This window comes from Podarcis cretensis, assembly GCF_951804945.1.
Source record: "Podarcis cretensis genome assembly, chromosome: 16".
NCBI classification, from domain to species: domain Eukaryota; kingdom Metazoa; phylum Chordata; class Lepidosauria; order Squamata; family Lacertidae; genus Podarcis; species Podarcis cretensis.
In genome coordinates this window covers 5,100,979-5,119,202 of record NC_137186.1, presented here as the reverse complement: position 1 = coordinate 5,119,202, position 18,224 = coordinate 5,100,979, and the positions used below count along the sequence as shown (strand labels likewise).

At 48.5% G+C, this 18,224-nt stretch overlaps 1 protein-coding gene across 13 annotated transcripts in view; it reads right to left on the bottom strand.

Moving 5' to 3' along the window:
* Positions 1-2,206: 2,206 nt before the first annotated feature.
* The window catches only part of PIP5K1A (phosphatidylinositol-4-phosphate 5-kinase type 1 alpha), a 46,118-nt gene continuing 30,100 nt past the window's right edge, over positions 2,207-18,224 (bottom strand). For 6 of the 13 annotated variants that reach the window (XM_079958065.1, XM_079958056.1, XM_079958058.1 and 3 more), the window contains 11 exons: positions 17,643-17,848; positions 16,577-16,660; positions 14,612-14,660; positions 13,861-13,945; positions 12,510-12,647; positions 11,232-11,361; positions 9,294-9,322; positions 8,603-8,669; positions 7,423-7,474; positions 6,009-6,093; positions 2,207-5,027 (listed from right to left, as the gene is read on the bottom strand). In XM_079958065.1, the coding sequence (XP_079814191.1) occupies positions 6,055-6,093; positions 7,423-7,474; positions 8,603-8,669; positions 9,294-9,322; positions 11,232-11,361; positions 12,510-12,647; positions 13,861-13,945; positions 14,612-14,660; positions 16,577-16,660; positions 17,643-17,848 (879 nt within the window). In that variant the 3' untranslated portion in view covers positions 2,207-5,027; positions 6,009-6,054. Of the gene's footprint in view, positions 5,028-6,008; positions 6,094-7,422; positions 7,475-8,602; positions 8,670-9,253; positions 9,323-11,202; positions 11,362-12,509; positions 12,648-13,860; positions 13,946-14,611; positions 14,661-16,576; positions 16,661-17,642; positions 17,849-18,224 lie in introns of those variants that run through there. The other 7 variants (XR_013834033.1, XM_079958055.1, XM_079958060.1 and 4 more) reach the window with 7 other exon arrangements.

Below are 18,224 nucleotides of genomic sequence, written 5' to 3'. Positions count from 1 at the left end.
TTATGTGTCATGCGACTGAAACTGGGTCTACTAGCCTCAAAAACTGTAAGCAATGTGGACTAAACTTACTTCTGGAGTCCCTATGGGATAAGGGGCCCCTAATACCATTTGTTTCATAATAGATCCATCCCCAGGTTAGAGCATCAGGCTAGGACCCAGGTTCAAATTCTCCCACTCTTAAGCACTCACTGGGGGGACCGGGGTGGGGGGCGGTGTTCACTGCCTCCCAGGCTAACCTACTTTGCAGGGATTAAATGAATAGGGGGAGGAACCATGTGGGCCACTCTGAGCAACTTGGATAAAAAAGGTGGGATACATAAACGCAATAAAATAATTTAATTTATACACTGTCCTTCCACCAATCACAGGGAGGTTTACAGCACCAAAACACAAAATATGCCTTTTTCCTTCTGAAAAAATAGTCCGTTTTGTAACATGGGGGTGCATACATATACGCATGTTTGCGTATTGTGCTTGTATAAATCCTTGGGTATGTAAACATTTATTTATGCCTCTATGTGTTTGTGCATCTGTTCTGTGTCAATGATCAGGGGTTGAGCAGCAGAAAATCCCAGGTCCGGTTCCTGGAATCTCCAGCTAAGAGGGACTCCTGTCTCTAGAAGCTCTGGTTATGCAGCTGCCAGTGTTGAAACCAAAATGATCTCACAGCCTTGCTGCCTTCATTTCAACAGTACAATTTTTTGGTTCAGGAAAAAATGCCTCTGCGACCCTTACAGGCCAAGGTTGGAAAATCTCTTTGGCTCTATGGTTCAGATCCATCTTCCTTGTGGGCCAGATCTGGTGGCTGGGTCAGCAGGGCCACCGACCTGTCAATCACCTGACATCACCATGACTTAGCCAAAGTGGAGGTATGGGTACATCCCAGAGTCAAGGCAGGATTTAACAGCACCCTCCTGCCCATCAAATGACACCATGAAGGACATCAGCTGATGGACTTGAGTTGGAGAAAACAGCCTCAGGGGCCATTGGGACCCAGCTACCCTCTGATGCAGCCTTAGAAGAGGGGTGGGGAATGCTTTCAGCACAAGGGCCGCATTGCCTTCTAAGTAACCTCCTGAGGGCCAGAGGCAAAAGTGTGCAGAGCAACTAATGCAAATTTTTTAGTTTTATAGTAGGCTAGTTTGGAACCGCGACACAGGTGGCGCTGTGGGTTAAACCACAGAGCCTAGGACTTGCCGATCTGAAGGTCGGTGGTTTGAATCCCCGCGACGGGGTGAGCTCCCGTTGCTCGGTCCCTGCTCCTGCCAACCTAGCACTTTGAAAGCACGTCAAAGTGCAAGTACATAAATAGGTACCGCTCCGGTGGGAAGGTAAACGGTGTTTCCATGCGCTGCTCTGGTTTGCCAGAAGCGGCTTAGTCCTGCTGGCCACATGACCCGGAAGCTGTACGCCGGCTCCCTTGGTCAATAAAGTGAGATGAGCGCCGCAACCCCAGAGTCGGCCACGACTGGACCTAATGGTCAGGGGTCCCTTTACGTTTACCTAGTTTTGAACCACGCGTCAATCTATCCTCTACCTACAGTGGTGCCTCGCAAGACGAAAAGAATCCGTTCCGCGAGTCTCTTCGTCTTGCAGTTTTTTCGTCTTGCGAAGCAAGCCCATAGGAAATTTGTTTTGCGAAGCACCTCCAAAACGGAAAATCCTTTCGTCTAGCGGGTTTTCCGTCTTGCGAGGCATTCGTCTTGCGGGGCACCACTGTACAAGCAAGAGACATAAACAGAGTTCATGAAGGCTACTTAGGGGTTCAAAGCAGGACTCAAGAACAGTGTGTCTTGGGAAAAACTCTGATAGTGACATGGAGGGAATGTAAAGGACTAAATGCCTATTCTACTCTTCCTTCTCCCTCCATGGAGTTCAGAGCAGCAGGCACAGGTCCCCAATCCTCACCTCCTTTTACGCTTTACAACAACCTTGCGAGGTAGATTGGGTTTCAGGCTTCAAGGCCACCTCCGTTTCTGCTGAGACCAGGTTTATCCTGCAAGGAAACCTCCTGGGTCTCTGCCCCCCGGAGCAAGGGAAGAGATCCAATCCCAGGTGGGGTAAGATAAGAGCCCCATCGGCGCCTTTTAGCGGCGGGGACACCCTACCCGTGAGTAAGGAGACGACCTCAGGGAGCAGGCAAGCGTAATGTAAAAGAAATCCAAATCACAGCAATGCACAAATGCGGTTGCACAGGCAGACGCTCTTAAAAGAAATAAAGACGGCTTTATTGGACCGAGTAGCACACGGCATGTTACGCCCCATCGTGTCCGACAGATGAAGCTGATAAAACAGGCATGGGGTGTTGTTGTTTTCTGAGAGAGAAGGGAAGGGGGTTTCAACATCCATTTGAACAGGCAATGATATGCCTCAGAGTCACGAGGGGCGAAGTGACAAAAATCCACGGCACGGCACATCGAGATGGGCGGCTACAAGGATGTTTGGGCAGGTCCAGAACCCAACCGTGTATTCATTCATTCTCTCTCTCTCTCTCTCTGCGCCAGAAACAAGTCATGGATGTGGCTGCGCGAAGCAGATAGTCCTCAGTTGTCCCGCCTCCGGTGACGGGAGGTAATGGCAGTTAGTCCCGGCGTTGAATGAGAAACCAGTCCCACTCACTTCTTGAGGCTGACTTGGAGCTTTTTAAAACGGGTCCAAGGCGAGGGTTGTCTTCCCCACCCCCCAATTTTTTAAAAAACGCCAGAACTTGAGCTTGCTGCTTCCTTAAAACCCAGTCAAAGCAAAGTCATTAAATCGTAACACTATAGAAAGAACCCCACTCCTCTCACCTTCAGCTCAAAGAGCTGATTTCCCCTCCATGGAAACTGGGGGGGGGGGGGTTGGGGTTTGGTGGGTGTGGAAGAATACACTTAAATACAACTTCATAAATATTAACGTTATGGAAAAAAAAAAACCAAACAAAAAAAAAAGCTTGTGTTCTTTTCCTCCTCGAGGGACAAAAATAGACGATTCTGGGGATGTTTCCGAAGAGTCAAAGGGTGTCTAATATAGACATTTACTTAAAATAGAACTCTTAAAGAGAATTGTGGAGAGGGCAGGGTAAGGCAAGGAAGTAATTCCTCCAAACACAAAGCTGTGTTGTCACCTGGAGTTCTGTATGGCTAGAAAAACTGCAGGAATTTAACTATTTTTCTGCATTATGAATGCAAAATAGGATTTGTCCCTGTCCCCACTTTTTTTTTTTTTTTGTTTAAAAAATAGAATCAACAAATTATTCCTGACATGTCGTCATACTTCCTGATCTCTTCACCGTATCTAAGAGATCAGGAGTGCTCCGTTCGTCCTTCCTCCCCTATTCAGGGTTAAACAAGGTACACTTGTCAAGCCTGGGCCGAGTATAATGGCTAACCCTGGTTGTCCCTAAGGTGCAGCCCACCTATGAAAAACTAACCATGGGTAGTCAAAAATTGGCTATGCCCACAGCAGGCACTGAAAAAGGGGAGGGGGTATGTGAACTTGTGGGGCACTCCCTGTTCCTTACAGAAAAAAAGAAAGCGTTTTGCTTCAAGTTTAGGTTCTGGTGGAACTTCCGCTATACACCAACATTTTAAACAGAATAAAACTGGCCTGTCTTCATAAGCCTCTAAGCTTCTTACTGTGATTACTGACAGCAAGGGGGATATAAAAAAATACATTTAGGAGAAATATAAATCCTCTTGGTGGAATTCTCTAGGGAGGAAAGGGCTGTCATGATTTCAACTTGACCGTATATGTAGAATATTATTTTTCTTTATAAAAAAAAAACAATCCAAAAATTATTGGCATGACACAAGTTCCAAACTGCCGAAGGGGCTCCTGTTTGGAAAGTTTAGTGATTCTCACACTAAGGTTTTATGCTGCCTTCTGCCCCACGCTCTCTCCCCCTAGTTTAAAGACCTAGTTGCTTTCTTCAGAGTCGAAGGGCATCGCAACTTGGAACGGGATAGAAAACTTTCACTACGTACAAAGGAGGAAGTTGGCTGTTTTTATAAAGCAAAAGGAGCTGGAAAGCCTCGGTGCTAAGATCTGAGCACAGATATATATGTGTGTATATATATGTTTAATTAAAAAGAAACAAACCAGAAACCAGGGAATTTCAAAATTTTCTTTTTTAAAAAAGGAGGTTTATAAGTCTGGAGTCCCTTAAAGGACTTAATACTGAGAAAGGGAGGTGTCTTCCTCCCTCACAAAGGCCAGGGGGGATTAAGTTTGGTCCGCTAGTAAAATGCTGAAGGCTTAAAAACCAGCATCTGACCGTCTTTGCTTCTGAGCAGACGTGCTTACAGTAGAGTTTAAAGAGGGCAAGGTGCTATCGCTTGCGCTAAAATAAAAATCAAGATTTAAAAATTAGCAAGATGTCCTTGGATGTGGGACACACACCCCTTCGCCCCCACCAAGAGGATAGTTTCTCGCTTGGAGAAAAGGCTGTTCTTGGTGCGTCAGAAGTTTCTTGACCTAAAAATGACATACGTTAAAAAAACAACAACAACCTAAAGAACCAACACCCCAATACGGCAGTTTGAAAGGGGGGGGGTTTAAATACAAGTTAAAAATAAAACGTCAACGTTCATCCTTTTGCAAAGCGTTCCAAGACCAACAGACACCCTGATCCCCCCCCCTTCTGCTCCCATGGAGGATCGGGAGCAGAGAGGAGCCCCTTCGCAGCATCAAGACGTTCTCTGCTCAGGCATTTGGGACCACCTAGAAGGGTACCTGTCCCTTCTTGAGACACAGCCTGGGAAACCCCTGTGGCTCAGGGAAGCTCTTCCGCCTGCGCCAGAGGAAACCTGGGATCCCCCATCAGAGACCCGGCGGGCTTCAGGAACGTTGGCGGATAACACTACTTTGCCGCAGGTGTGTGAGAGAGGGGCTGAGCCCCCCGTTTTGTCTGTTCAGATCAGTTAAAAGTTCTAGGTATCAGCAGCCTGGGAAGGGCTGGAGGTTCAGTGCTCCACAGACAACGCAGAGAGCATGGGGGAAAGTCTTCCGCTCACGTCTAAAGAAGGAATCCACCCCATGATATTTCACTGCAAAAAAAGAAAAAAGAAAAAAGGGAGTTAGGCAGGTTTCAGGAAGGTCGTGCCTGTTCTGTGGTGGAGTGATGCACTGCGGGAGGAAAAGGATATGCCATTTTTGGAAGGAAGCAAACGGAAATATCCTTGGGAAGAAATGAGGATTTTTTAAAAAGTGGAAAGTAGTACCAGTTCTGGATGAGGGGGATCAGAGAGTGCAAACCCCCTAATCCAGTTCGGTTCTGATCTTGTGGGGTTTTATTTAACTACTGTGGTTAAAACAGGAACTTCTCTCATGCTACCCTAGTAGTGGGAGCTACCTTAACAGGTCAGCTGCAAGCAGCAGCATAACTCTGGAACTCCCTGCCTATTGACATCAGCAACTTCTCTGTACTCTTTTTGGTTTAGACTACATTTTTGTTTAGACAAGCCTTCCTAGACATAGATGCAGAATGTGGATGTATGTTTTAATGTGTTTTTAGCTGATGTTTCTCTTTTGAACATTTTAATAGTTGTTTTTACTGATACAGTCATACCTCTGAAGTTGAACAGAATCCGTTCCGGAATACCATTCGATTTCTGAAACGTTCGGCTTCCGATCGGCTGCAAGAAGCTCCTACAGCCAATCAGAAGCCACAGAAGCCTCGCTGGAGGTTCGGCTTCCAAAACAACGTTCAAAAACCAGAATACTCACTTCTGGTTTTTGATCGTTCAGGAGCCTGAACATTCAACTCCCAAGGCGTTCGGGAGCCGAGGTACGACTGCAATTCTATTGTTTTATTCTCCTTGTAAACTGCTTTGGGATTCTTCTTTTTACAATGAAGTGGTGTGTAAAATTTATTAAACAAATAAGCACAGGTAAAGTTGACAAGCGGCTGCCTGAGGTTTGCCAGTGCTTTGCTAGGTCTAACAGCGAGTTCCAAGAGTCCAGTGCAGTTGCCAGGAGGGCACCAAGCTGGCGACCCGTCCTTCATGTAAAAAAAAAGGACAACTTACAAAGCTGATCTCCGTCTCTGGCAAGTCTTCAAATTGCTCCGTCAGCTCAGAGGGACGTCCTGGTGCGGAGGGTCCTGGAGAAATGCTGGGTGGCGGCAGAGGGGAGAGAGGGGGAAAATAAGATGCTTTAAAAAGGGGCACTATGATTATGACGTGTGGTTGCTCAAAAACAGGACTGGTGTTCATTTATGGTACCAGCTTTCAGGGGCAGGTGTTTGCTACAAAGGCATCCCTTTCCTCCCCATAAGTGGCCAGCTGGTCGGTAGTAAGGACCTCTCCCCCGAAGAACCCCACAGCTGTATCAGGACAAAGGAGGTTCATCTTGTCTAGCTCCCTGTTCTCACAGAGGCCAACCAGTTGACCCCAAGGTAAGCTCTTTAGCAGCATGTGAGAGTCACAGAGGAGGAGACCACAGAGGAGGAGACCATCAAGATGCAAGGAGCTTCCCGTTGGGACCCAGAGGGGTCTCAGGGCTGCTGAGTCTTTCCTTTGCCTCCACTGCAGGAAGGGGAAATATCAGCTCCTTGCTGATTAGTTTAATCCACAACACGCAGAAAAAAATCTCAACCAAAGCTTGAGAAAGTTTGACCTTCTCATTCATCATTTCCATGGAGGGTGGTGGGGAGGGGGCGTTTGAGAAGTTAACATTTTTATTGCTGCTAACAAGAGTAGCTCTTGAAGCACACGGGGATGAAAGGTGGGGCCTTATTTCTGTATAGCTGCTTGCTTAGCCCTTCCCAGGTTCCTGTTGCTCTTTCTCTGATCTCGCTTCTTTTGAATCCACTTAACTTCTCCAGACCAACTCTCTGCCCCAACCTGAACCAAGAGAGAGTTCAGCTGCAGACAGAAGCTGATCGCACTAGAGGGAGAAAGTCTGTGTCTTGGCTGCAATCGCTTCCAGCTGCAGGTGGCAGTTTGATGGGATCTGGGGCTCTTCTATAAAAAAATAAGAATGGCTGCAAGCAGGAAACCTCCCCTTCTCCCTGATGAACTAGCTTTCTGCATGCAGGAGAATTAAAACTGTGCAAAAGTCTTGAGTGCGGGAATTAGACCTTGATTAATGTGACTCAACACCCCGAGAAAAAAAAGGGGGGGGACCAAATCCAAGGCAGTTTCCAACTTGCAATAAGCCCAACATGCAATTCCATGCTGGGGGGGAAGACGAGACTGTGCCTTAAGGGATGGGGTTGACCATCATCTGTGGCCCTGCAGAGATTGCTGGAACTCCCAACTCCCATCAACCAGCACGGCCAACATTCAGGGATGATGATGATGATGATGATGATGATGATGATGATGGGAGTTATAAGTCTGGCAACATCTGGAGGGCCAGAGGTTCTTCCCATTCCTGGGTATTATTGGGACACCGCACACTGATGGCTTCCTTGTCTGACAGGGTGAGTTTTTCACCTACTTGGGAGAACGTTGAACTAGCTACCTCTGAAGATAAGCTGTTTTCCTGTGACCTATGTGGAGATCAAGAGACAGACCTTTCATCATTCCTGAGACGGCTGTACTCTATTAAACATACACCAGTGACCCCCCAACTCCTTCCCTTCCCCCAAGATCTTCCGGGTTAAGGAAACCTCTCTTTTAAAAATAAAGAGGCAAGTGATGGCAGCCTCTCTAAAATGTGCTGCATTTCTATAGCCTGTTTCAGCTGAGAAAACACACTACGTGCTGCGACAGCCAAAAAGGGAGATGGCAGAATAGGGGGCTATTTGTGTAGCAAGGGACAAAGTGAAGTGAAGGCTTCTTAAGGAAGAAGACTGCTTTAAAACACAATTGTTTTGCTGGCTTTTTAAAGCCTACTCCCGGTCTTTCAACCAAAGCATGTGCAAAACACAAACTGGCCTTTTCACAAGGTGGCACAAATACCTAGCTCCAATTTCTCTCTCTCCCCCTCCCCCCAATCTTCACAGGGGCTGGGAGAAGCTCCTCAAAAATGGGGCAACTGGGTCATCTAAAAGTGCATGAGAAAGAGGCGAAGAATGTGTTGTGGAAGAACCCCGAGGGGTCAGTGCAAGGCAGGGAGGCGGCCAGGCGAACTGCTCACAGCCAACGCTGTTTCCCTGCCTTTGAAGCTGCGGCACCCAAACTCCCGAACACAATCCCCAGGGAGGCTCCTCTTGATGCTGTTTTGAGGACAGGATAAGCTGCCTTGGTTTCCCCCAGGTGTTTTTGACCCTGCCTTTTCATTTCTGTGCAGTCTTCACACACCTCTCTCAAAACATATCATTTGTATGTTTTGATTGTGGCTGTTGTTTTCTTAAGATGTCCTGGGGGGTCTATCTGAAGGGTAAGGCGGAAACCCCCAAAATAAAAGAAGTTGGCTGACAGGAGCTTATCATGCCTTATTTATTTCTTTAATCCCACAATCTGTTCCGAGCCCTACAGAGAAGGGGTGCTAAAAACCGGATTCAGATGCACCTGCCTAAGGGCTTCCTGGTTTGTGTAAAGACAGACAAAGCAAGGCGGTCTCTACCTCCCTTAATCTATAAGCAATTTTCTTTTCCTTTTGGAATAGCTTTCGAGCTTGTGAATAAATAGAACAAAAATGCCCCACCGGCTGGTCTGCGTGTGTCTCATCTCACCTACGGCTACTGCTGAGGCTGAACCTGGTCTTGCTAGAACACATGTCTGCATAGCTCTGCCTGTAACCTAGGCAAAGATTAAAAGGGGAAGGGGGAAGGGTTAAGTGCATCATTCTATGTGGGCGAGACTGAAAACACAGCTGGACACCAAGCTGTGAGAAACCCAAGGAAGCCGTCTGAACAGCAGCCAGGCCCAGCCTTTAGAGTCTGCTTTCTGGGGCAGCTGAAGGAGGGCTAGAAGTCTGTATGGCTGACTGAGCGGGCAGGGAGGCAGGAATAGCAGCTTCGCTGGATCAGACCAATGGCCGATCTCAAATCCAGTACCCTTCTTTCCCATAATAGTTAGCCAGATGTCTCTGGGAATCTGTTCAGTCCACATTGTGGGGTACTCTCCATCCCAGGTGTGGGTGCAATCAACAGGAACCTTTGCAGGATGGTTACAGGTGATGGGGAGGGCAGGGAGCTGACAAGGCATGGATTCCTGCTCTGCCCCTGCCACGTACAGTCACAGCAAAGAGGCATTTCAGCACAACGTAAGAATAATCCAAACACCATCCAATCAGGACAGCAGAAAAGCCCCTCCTCAAGTTCAAAGGTGAAAAAGAGACAGCTACTAAACCACGGTTCAGGTCTTGGCCCCCCACCCCTCACCTAGGGAAGGAGGTCTCCGGAGCCGGATCCTTTGAGGTACCTGATTTGTGCACTTCCACTCCTATCGACCTAAACAGAGAAATAAAAAGAGAAAAGAGATGGAGAGCATGCCTGATTCTCAGTGGCAATGAACTCAGTGGCAAGGATCTAGGAATCTGAGCTGCTTTGCACAATACTTTTTTGAAAAGGAGCAAAAAAACCAAACCCAAAACAGCTGGCATGGCTGAACCAAGAAAACAAAAGTTCATATATATTCTCCCTCTTTTTTTCTCCTTTATCCTGGAGAAGAATCCCACCCCTGCGATTCACAATCCAATTTCCAAGCTGCTGATTCAGCAAGACATGCCAATAAAATGTTAATCTTTAGTCCAGGAGGGATTTCCCCCCACCCTTAAAAATAAACCACCAGCAGGTGGAGCTGCTAACTAACCCCCAACCCAGCATCACCCCCTTTTTATTTCCTTAAATCTCCTCATCTTCTTGTTACATACAGGAGACGGGGGTGGAAATGGGGGTGAGGCTGGGTTGGGGATTGGTGATAAAGCAACAGAGAAGGGAAGGAACATTACATGAAAAGGATGGCGAGAGAGAAATCAAGCTAGCGTGGTGTATTTGTGTCAAGAAAGCGCAATTGCATTTCATCCAGTAAGGTGCAAAAGCGGGGAGAAGCAAGACAAGGACTTTTAAACCACAACTGATGAGTGACTTCAATTAAGCACCCTCAAAAAACCTGACAGCTCCCTACCTGAAGCTGTGATTTCCCTCATCCCTGTCTCTTCATGCCGTGCAAATTTTTATTTTAAAAGGGGAGATTCCCAAATGCAGGGGCTGACTCAGGTCACAAGGCCCCCAAGCAAAACTGCTTTTGGCAAAGAGCCTGTTGCTATTAAAACAGGGTTGTTGGTGTTTTTTTAAAGCTAGTTGTAAATGGCAATACCGCTGGTCGTGCAGCTGAAGACTAAGCTTAGAAGGGGGGGGGGCTGGGCTAAATACAGGAGCAGTTTTGAACTTGCATGCCAAAATCCTCTTGCCCCGCAAAGGCAAATCTTGAGATAATGAAGATGTTGCCAAGGGTCTTTGTGACAAAACAGCCAGTCTACATTGGTGTTCTGCCTGGAGACTGGGGCATCTAATGTGAATTGCAGCCTGCTTGGATGTTTCTTCCTAAGCAAGGGGAAGTTGCGAGGGAGAAGTGAAGTCCTGATCCTACAGCTTCTCGTAACACCCCCTGAAAAGCCCTTGGGGAGCTCCCAGAACAGACCGACTGAATCAGAGCAAAAGTCTGTCTGCTCTAGTTTCCCGTCCCAAGCAGATGCCTTCCCTGAAAAGCTCACAAACAGGATGTTTTTAACACTCAATTGGGAGCCACCCAGAGTGGGGAAACTGGGGAATTCAGCCAGATGGGTGGGGTATAATAATAATAATAATAATAATAATAATAATAATAATAATTAATATTATTAGAGCCCCCTACACACCCACACCCCTGAAATTCCATAGCTTCCTGCCTCTGAACCTCGGGTGCGGCCTGGTGTCTGTGTCCCTCATCTCCCTGTTGAACTTCGACTTATAGTAGACTAAAGGTCGGTGAGAGCAGGCAGACCGCAAACCCACTCCTTGAGGGATGCCAGCTGGCCCACCAGCTGCCAGCTTCGAAGGCAAAAAGAAGGGGGGTGGGAAGAATGCAAACCACAGCCAAATAAATTTGCTCTATTACAGGGGAGGGGAGGGACCAAAGGATTGGTGCAGCACACCTCAGTCACTTTCCCAAGGCACCCACTTCCCATCAGGGAAAGCCAACTGCAAATCTGGGCTTCTATGACTACTGCCTGCAGATCCTCAGCCCTAGATCGCAGGATGCGACAGTTAATTTTGTAATAAAATAAACCCAGCCTCACTATGAACAGTCTTATGGCAGACTGGTTTCTACACATACACACATGGAAAACAAGAAGCCAGCAGTCGGGCCCAGCCTTACCTGTTGGCTGGTGAATCGTGGCTTCTGCTCCCCAAGGAGGAGGTGGATAAGGTTGTGGCAGCTGAGTCGCTGTTTATTTCCTCTGCAAGGGGAGTGTGGGGGAGAAGGTCAGGGCGGCCCAGCTGGGAACCTGAGGAAGAGGGAAAAGGGGTGGTCAAGCTTTAAAGCTGTAATTTGAAGACACTGTAATTTTAATTTGTAATTTGGCATCTTCATCCTCCCCGTTCTTCCTTTCATGTCTTAGTCTGGAACCTGCCAGGATTTCTACCCTTGGCTGCTCACCCACTCCCAGCTGGGGGAACCCTTGGCGTTGTTCCATGCTGTAGATGGGAGAGGCTTCCTCAACAGATCCCTGCTTCGCTTCAGATAGTATCATAGGAAGCTGCTTTGTACCAAGTCAGAGCTTTGGGCCAGCTTGCTTAGTGGTGTCTACACTGATTGGCAGCAGCTGCTCTCCAGAGCTCCATGGCTCTCTCTCTCAGCCCGGCCTGTAGACGCCATTGGGGATTGAACCTGGAAGAAAACGCTCTATCCACTTCCTCTGGGTCTCTGCCCTACCCCACTCCATCCCAGACTACAGTGGTGCCCCGCAAGACGAACACCTTGCAAGACGGAAAACCCGCTAGACGAAAGGGTTTTCCGTTTTGGAGGCGCTTCGCAAAACGAATTTCCCTATGGGCTTGCTTCGCAAGACGAAAATGTCTTGCGAGTTCCTGTGGGGTTTTTCCCCTATTTTTCCCCTTTTCCTAAGCCCTAAGCCGCTTATCAGCTGATCCGCTGATAAGCCGCTTATCAGCTGATCTGCTAAAAGCCGCTAAACCGCTAATAGCGCTAATCCGCTAAGCTGACAATGGGCTTGCTTCGCAAGACAAAAAAACCGCTATACGAAGAGCCTCACGGAACGGATTAATTTCGTCTTGCGAGGCACCACTGTAGTTTGAACCGCATCATGCTTACAGAGACAAAGAGAAGCCCCACCCCTGGCTAAATCCACCACTGGGCCAAGCCATTACGCACGGAAGGGGCATGAAAGCATCTGAACAAAAGAGTCTGCCCCCCCCCCAGCAAGTCTTTCCCCTGTCTGTGCGGAGGGTTCTCATGCAAGGAGCATGAAACCTCCCCTCCTGAAGCATGGAATGCTGCAGCCGAGGAACCGATGAAGACAACTCTGGGTGTCGCCGCGGCTTGTCAGGCTGGGACAGGCAGGAAGGCCTTGGTCCTGACATGCCTCCTCGTCCTCCCCATTCCCCCCCCCCCAACCTCTGGGGAGCCACCAACCTTGCTCGACTTCCGCCTCCATCGTGAACTGCGCTTTTGCCTCGCACAGCCCTTGCACCTGGGATGGGGCGCCACCCTGGCCTGGCCGCCGGGGAGGTCCTGCACCAGACCGGCTCTTTTTCGAAGGGGAAGATTTAACTTGGAAAGGGAAAGAGAAACCACAGACGTGTATACCAGATGCAGCCTTATTGGCAGCCTTTGCCTTGCCTATTAAGCAAGGCACAAGGCTTAACAAACACAAAATATATTGGGGGGGGGTGGAAGGATACTCAAATCACTTGAAATAGAAAGCCTTTTAAGTAGCTGCGACTCAGAAATAACCAAGTTAGGACCACTGGGGAGGAAAATGGAACTGAAATGCCCAACATACTGTAGTTTAGTGGTTTCCCAAGGTCTTGATGCTCTCTTTTTGGGGGTTTGCTGAGCACGGTACACATCCCCACTCAAGCCAGGAAGCTGCCTAGGTGTGACCTTGGGGACCAGTCACTGCCTCTCAGTCCTCTCAAAGGGCTTTTGTGTGGACTAAGCGAGGAAGGGGAGAACCACGAGTGCCACTTTGAGCTCCTTAAGAGAAAAAAGGTGGCATAGAAATGCAAGAAATAAATGAAACAGATAAGGTGTTGGGCCTGCACCTTCACCTCAAGGTGTGGGGCCTGATCACTGGCTCTGAAGCCGGGGCTGCAGGAGCTGCCTTGTTCCAAAGTCAGCCCACTGGTTCATCGTCACCAGTGTCACGTGCTCAAACAGGCAGCAGCTTTTGGAGGTCCTCAAGCCAGGCAGCTTTAACCAGATAGGCTGGATAGTCAACCCAGGGGCCATCGACAGGCAAAGCCTGGCACTGTGACTGAGCTTCAGCCTCTCTCCCTAAACATCCCAACCAAAAAGCCAAACCGAGAGCTTTCAATGGCTTCTCGATCACCTGCGGCCTTCTGGGCGCTGTTGGACTCCCATCAGCCAGCATGGCTATTGCTTGTCAAGGTTTTTTAGAAGCTCCAATGGTTTCTTATTGTCTAACTCTGCAATTCTTTTTAATTTGTACTGCTCTAACTTTTTGATGTTTGTCTCCCTGGGCTCCTTTGGAAGGGCAGAAAGTAATAATAAAAATAAAAATAATAGGAATGATGATGCAAACATCTGGAGAGGCAAATGTCCCATGGCCTGGGCTAAGAACTGCTTAGATCATGTACCATCCAGTATGGCAGGGTTTACTTTGGGTCCGGTGGGAATCCTTCCAAAGCACCGACGCAGCAGAATTGTCATGCTATTTTCAGAGGGGGCCCAGAAAAGCCTGCTAGAGCTCTACCCACCCAGAACAGGGCACGTTTGTGACCAGTGAACCTAAGTAACTTACAAGGGATTTTCTTGAAGACAACGTTACACATGAACCGCTGGAACCTTTCCGCGTAAAAACTGGGGCGGTGAACCGAAACCGTGTCCTGCGAAACAGCAATGAAGAGGCAAAGAGTCACATCAAGTAAACAAGGATGAAAGCAGGTGTGAGGGACTTTAAAGAAAACAAAAAAATCAACCAAGGCAACAAAATTTAAATCGGAATAAAACCAGCAACAATTTGCCCACATAGTACAAAAAAGCCACCTCAAAAGCTGACATCTATGCAATACATGGCCAGAAAAAAAAAACTGACCAGAAACTGATAATTCATAACAAAAGGGCCCATTGTACGCCAGAAAAGAAGTCAAAAACTGGTGCCCAAAAAGATGTTTGGTGTCAGGTGGGCTTCTCTGGAGAAACCACCCCAAAGCATTAAGGAGAGTTCACCCCAAAAGCTTCATTCTATTTACTGAAAACAACAACAAACTATTACACCATCTAGTTCTAGGAAGAAACCCAAGGCCGCTAACAAATAAAAAACACCACAAAATGACTGGATCCTTGTATCTGCAGGCTCTGGTTTCCCCCCACCCCCCAAAGAAATGACAGCCCAAAATGACATACAAAAGCGGGGGGGGGGATAGCATTCTCTCCTCTCTCCTTTACACCCCCCTTTCCTCCCTCTTCAAACGAAAAGCAAATAATCGTCACCACCCAGCACTTCCCAGACAAGACAGAACAGCAAGAAGCAGTGGGTTTTGGCTGCTCACCCCATCATGAACAAGGGCTTTCCACGAGTGCTCCAACTTCTTAATGAACCTAGTAAGGAAGATTTTGAAAGGTGGGGACAAGTTAGCCTCACAGATTTTAAAATCAGTGCATTTTTTTGGAGGGAGAGAAGAGGAGACAAAGCAACCTTTCACTCTTCCTAACCCCATGTTTTGTCCACTGGCCTGCCATCCATCTTGCCTGTAATACAAGCCTCCCAAATTCAGCTTCCTTCCAGAGGGACGCTCTAGGCCTCGCCAGGAGGATTACCTTGCCTGCTCCTGGATCCCCTGGTTTTGCTATTCCCCCAATTCTTAATAAGTAAAATGGCTGATTCTAAGCATGTCTGGTTAGCCTCGAATCTCAAACACAAAGCAGGCCGATTTCTACTTTTGTGGTTTTTTCCTGCAAACACATGCACACATTCCTCACTCTGAAGTTTAACTGGCTGCAACTCACCACTGAGTGGTTTGTTGCCTTGACGCCACAGAAACACTTTGCTAACCATGCAATACGCTGAGAAAATTCCTGGCCAGAGCAAGCCACTGCCTGCTCCCTTTCCTCTCGCCTGCCTTCCACCCCACGTTATCACTTCCTGTACACTTCCCTCGGCACAACAACTCAACCTGATGTGCAGCCTAATTTGCGAGGGCTTGCCCGCTTAGCCTGCTTCGTCAGTCTTAATTACTTCCAGCGAACAGGAGATTCATCGCTTGCCCGTCGCCATTTCTTAGGCGGCAAAGGCAGCCCTGCACCTCTTTGGGCTCGCCTCTGACGGCTTTAACTGTTGGCCTTTGGCCTGCTGAACTGATTGCCTCTGCATCTCCTCACAACCACAGTAAGTTTTGTATCTGGGGGAATGCAAGGCAGCAGTTTTCCATGGACTTGAGATAAAATCCCAACGCAGAAAAGCCCAGCCCTTAGGGAAGGCCAAGACCTGTCCCTTTCAGAGGGGTCCTCTAACTTCTGGATGGGAATTGGGAGTCTAGCCACATCTGGAGAGCCAGCGGTTAGCCACATCAGAGGTAGGGAACTATTTGTCAACCCAAGGGATATTTTTTTCTGCATGGCAAGACTTTGGGGGTGAGGGCACACACACCAGTGGTGAGTGGGGCCAGAGGTCAGAGCAGGAGGGACAATGGGCCGGTCTTTGTACAATAATAATAATAATAATAATAATAATAATAATAATAATAATAATTTTTTATTTATATCCCGCCCTCCCCAGCTGAAGCCGGGCTCAGTGCGGATAACAACAATAAAATAATACAACATTCTAAAATCATTTCATTATAAAATTAATTCAAATCAAATTGATGGCAACCATTGGGCTAGAGTTCTGTGAAGATTGCCAAAGGAGGGAGTCAGGCTGTGCCCTGGCCAAAGGCCGGGTGGAACAGCTCCGTCTTGCAGGCCCTGCAGAAAGATGTCAAGCCCCGCAGGGCCCTAGTCTCTTGTGGCAGAGCGTTCCACCAGATGGGAGCCACAGCTGAGAAAGCCCTGGCTCTGGTTGAGGCCAGCCTATGCAGATGCCGAAAACCTTTACACACACAAAGGCACCTCTCCCCAACCAGCCAAGCGAGAGGCACGATCACAGTTCTCAAGGGGAAGAGTTCCTTTGTTGGGTGAGTCTTAAGGGCTGGGCAGAGAAGCCCAAAGGGCTGCATTTGGCCTTCAGCTTTTGCCATCTGTGCTGGTCAGGGATGATGGGAGTTGTACTCCAGAAACCTCTGGAGGGCCCCAGGTTGGCAATGGCTGAAGTGGCAGGAACATAAGAAGAGACCTGCTGGATCAGGCCAATGGCCCATCTAGTCCAGCATCCAGATGCCTGTGGGAAACCCCCAAGGAGTATTCCAGCACAACAATCACTTCCAGGAGTTTCCAGCAACTGGTATTCAGAAGCAATGCTGCCTGCAATTGTGGAAGCCGAGCAAAGCCATCATGATACAAAGTTGGAGACTCCTCACCTGTAAGATTGCAGCACGTCGATGATCCCCACGTAGAGAAGCAGCCTCTCCCCCTTGGCGTTCCGGGCCGGGATCCCTCCCATTCTGGGCGAGAGAAAAAGAAAAAAGAGTCGAGTCTCAGAAGGTGCCCGAGCCCAGCCAAAAGGCATTTTCACCCACTGCTCCCACCCCTGTGGTTCAGCCCCACGCAGAGCCCACTAGCAACAGTTGGGCCTGGCTTGCCACTTGGCCAAATGCCCACACACAAAGCGGGGAAAGGACTGGCTCACAGCATGAGAACAGCCAGGTCAACAGTTTTGGGGAGAGGCATTTGGAAAGCTCTTGAACAAAAGGCTTTGTGAGGTCTGAGGCCGAGATAACCGCTGCTCAGCTGTCACAAGGTCTTCCCCAACCCGCTGCTCCCTCCGGTCATTTGAGATGAACGACTCCCGGAAACCCCCAAAGCAGCTGGAAATGCACTGAGTTGGGCTGGTTTAACGGCTGATCTAAGGAGCCTCCGAGGGGAAGGAGCAGCTCACAGGATCCAAGCCCTGGACTTCACAAGACAACACAGAGGACAGAGGTTAGCACCTCTCCCCCTAGCATCTGTCTGCCCCCCCCCCCCGGTCATGCCTCCTATAGGTTAGAATTATCAATCCAAGCATCTAAATCTTATGGGGATTGCATGCACCTCTTCTGAATTCAGAGCCATTTAGCTTCAGAGACCTGCTTCTGAAACATAACTGATCTGGCATAGGGCAGCTTCCTTGGAGATAACAGATATAGGAGGAAAAGTGAAGACTGTAGCAGGTGAACTTTCCGGGGCCCCCATTTCAAAGGCTAGTGGTTGAAATGATGCCAAACCCCGCAAGCCCCCTGAAATTTAGAGCTCCAACCTGCTCTCTAGGACAGCTACAGCCCACTTTTCCCATCAGCATGAAATGTTGCACAAAGCTAAATATGCAGATGTCCTTCATCTGCATAATTCAGTGAAGGCAACAAAACCAGGATCTTCTTGAAGGGACTCAGATCTTGCTTCTCGCCTGGTTGGCTGGGCAGCCCCGTTCCAAAGTGGCCAGAGACTTACTGGTCATCCGTTTCAATGGTGCCGCCTCGCCGGGCTTCCCCTTGGATGGCCTCCATCGCTGTGGAGTACAGGGCCTTCTGGGGGGCTGGCCGCCGCGTGTCTGCCACGGCCGCCCCATCCGCCACGGCGCGCTCCCGCTGAGCCAGGTCGAGGTTGTGGACTGCCACAAGCAAGCTGTAGTCCATGATTTTGAAGCTCTGCAAAACCTGAAATATCAAAAGCACACAGGTAACAATGCCGCCAGTATGTTCTAAAAACCAGGATCTAACTAGATTGAGGTATGGGGAACTTGTGGCCCACCCCTCTCCATGGGAGCTAGAATCCAGCTAGATTTGCCAAGCATCAAATTTCCTTCCCCTGAGCTAGCAAAGGGGAGTCTGTGCTATGTTGTTTGTTCCTAGCCATTTTTTTTAGTACAGTGGAACCTCAGTTTTCTAACATAATCCATTCTGGAAGACTATTCGACTTCTGAAACATTTGAAAACCGAGGATCAATGGGCGGTCAGCAAAATCCATTGAAAAAATGGAAAAACACACAGCGGAAGCCGTTCGACTTCCAAGGCATGTTCAAAAATGGAAGCA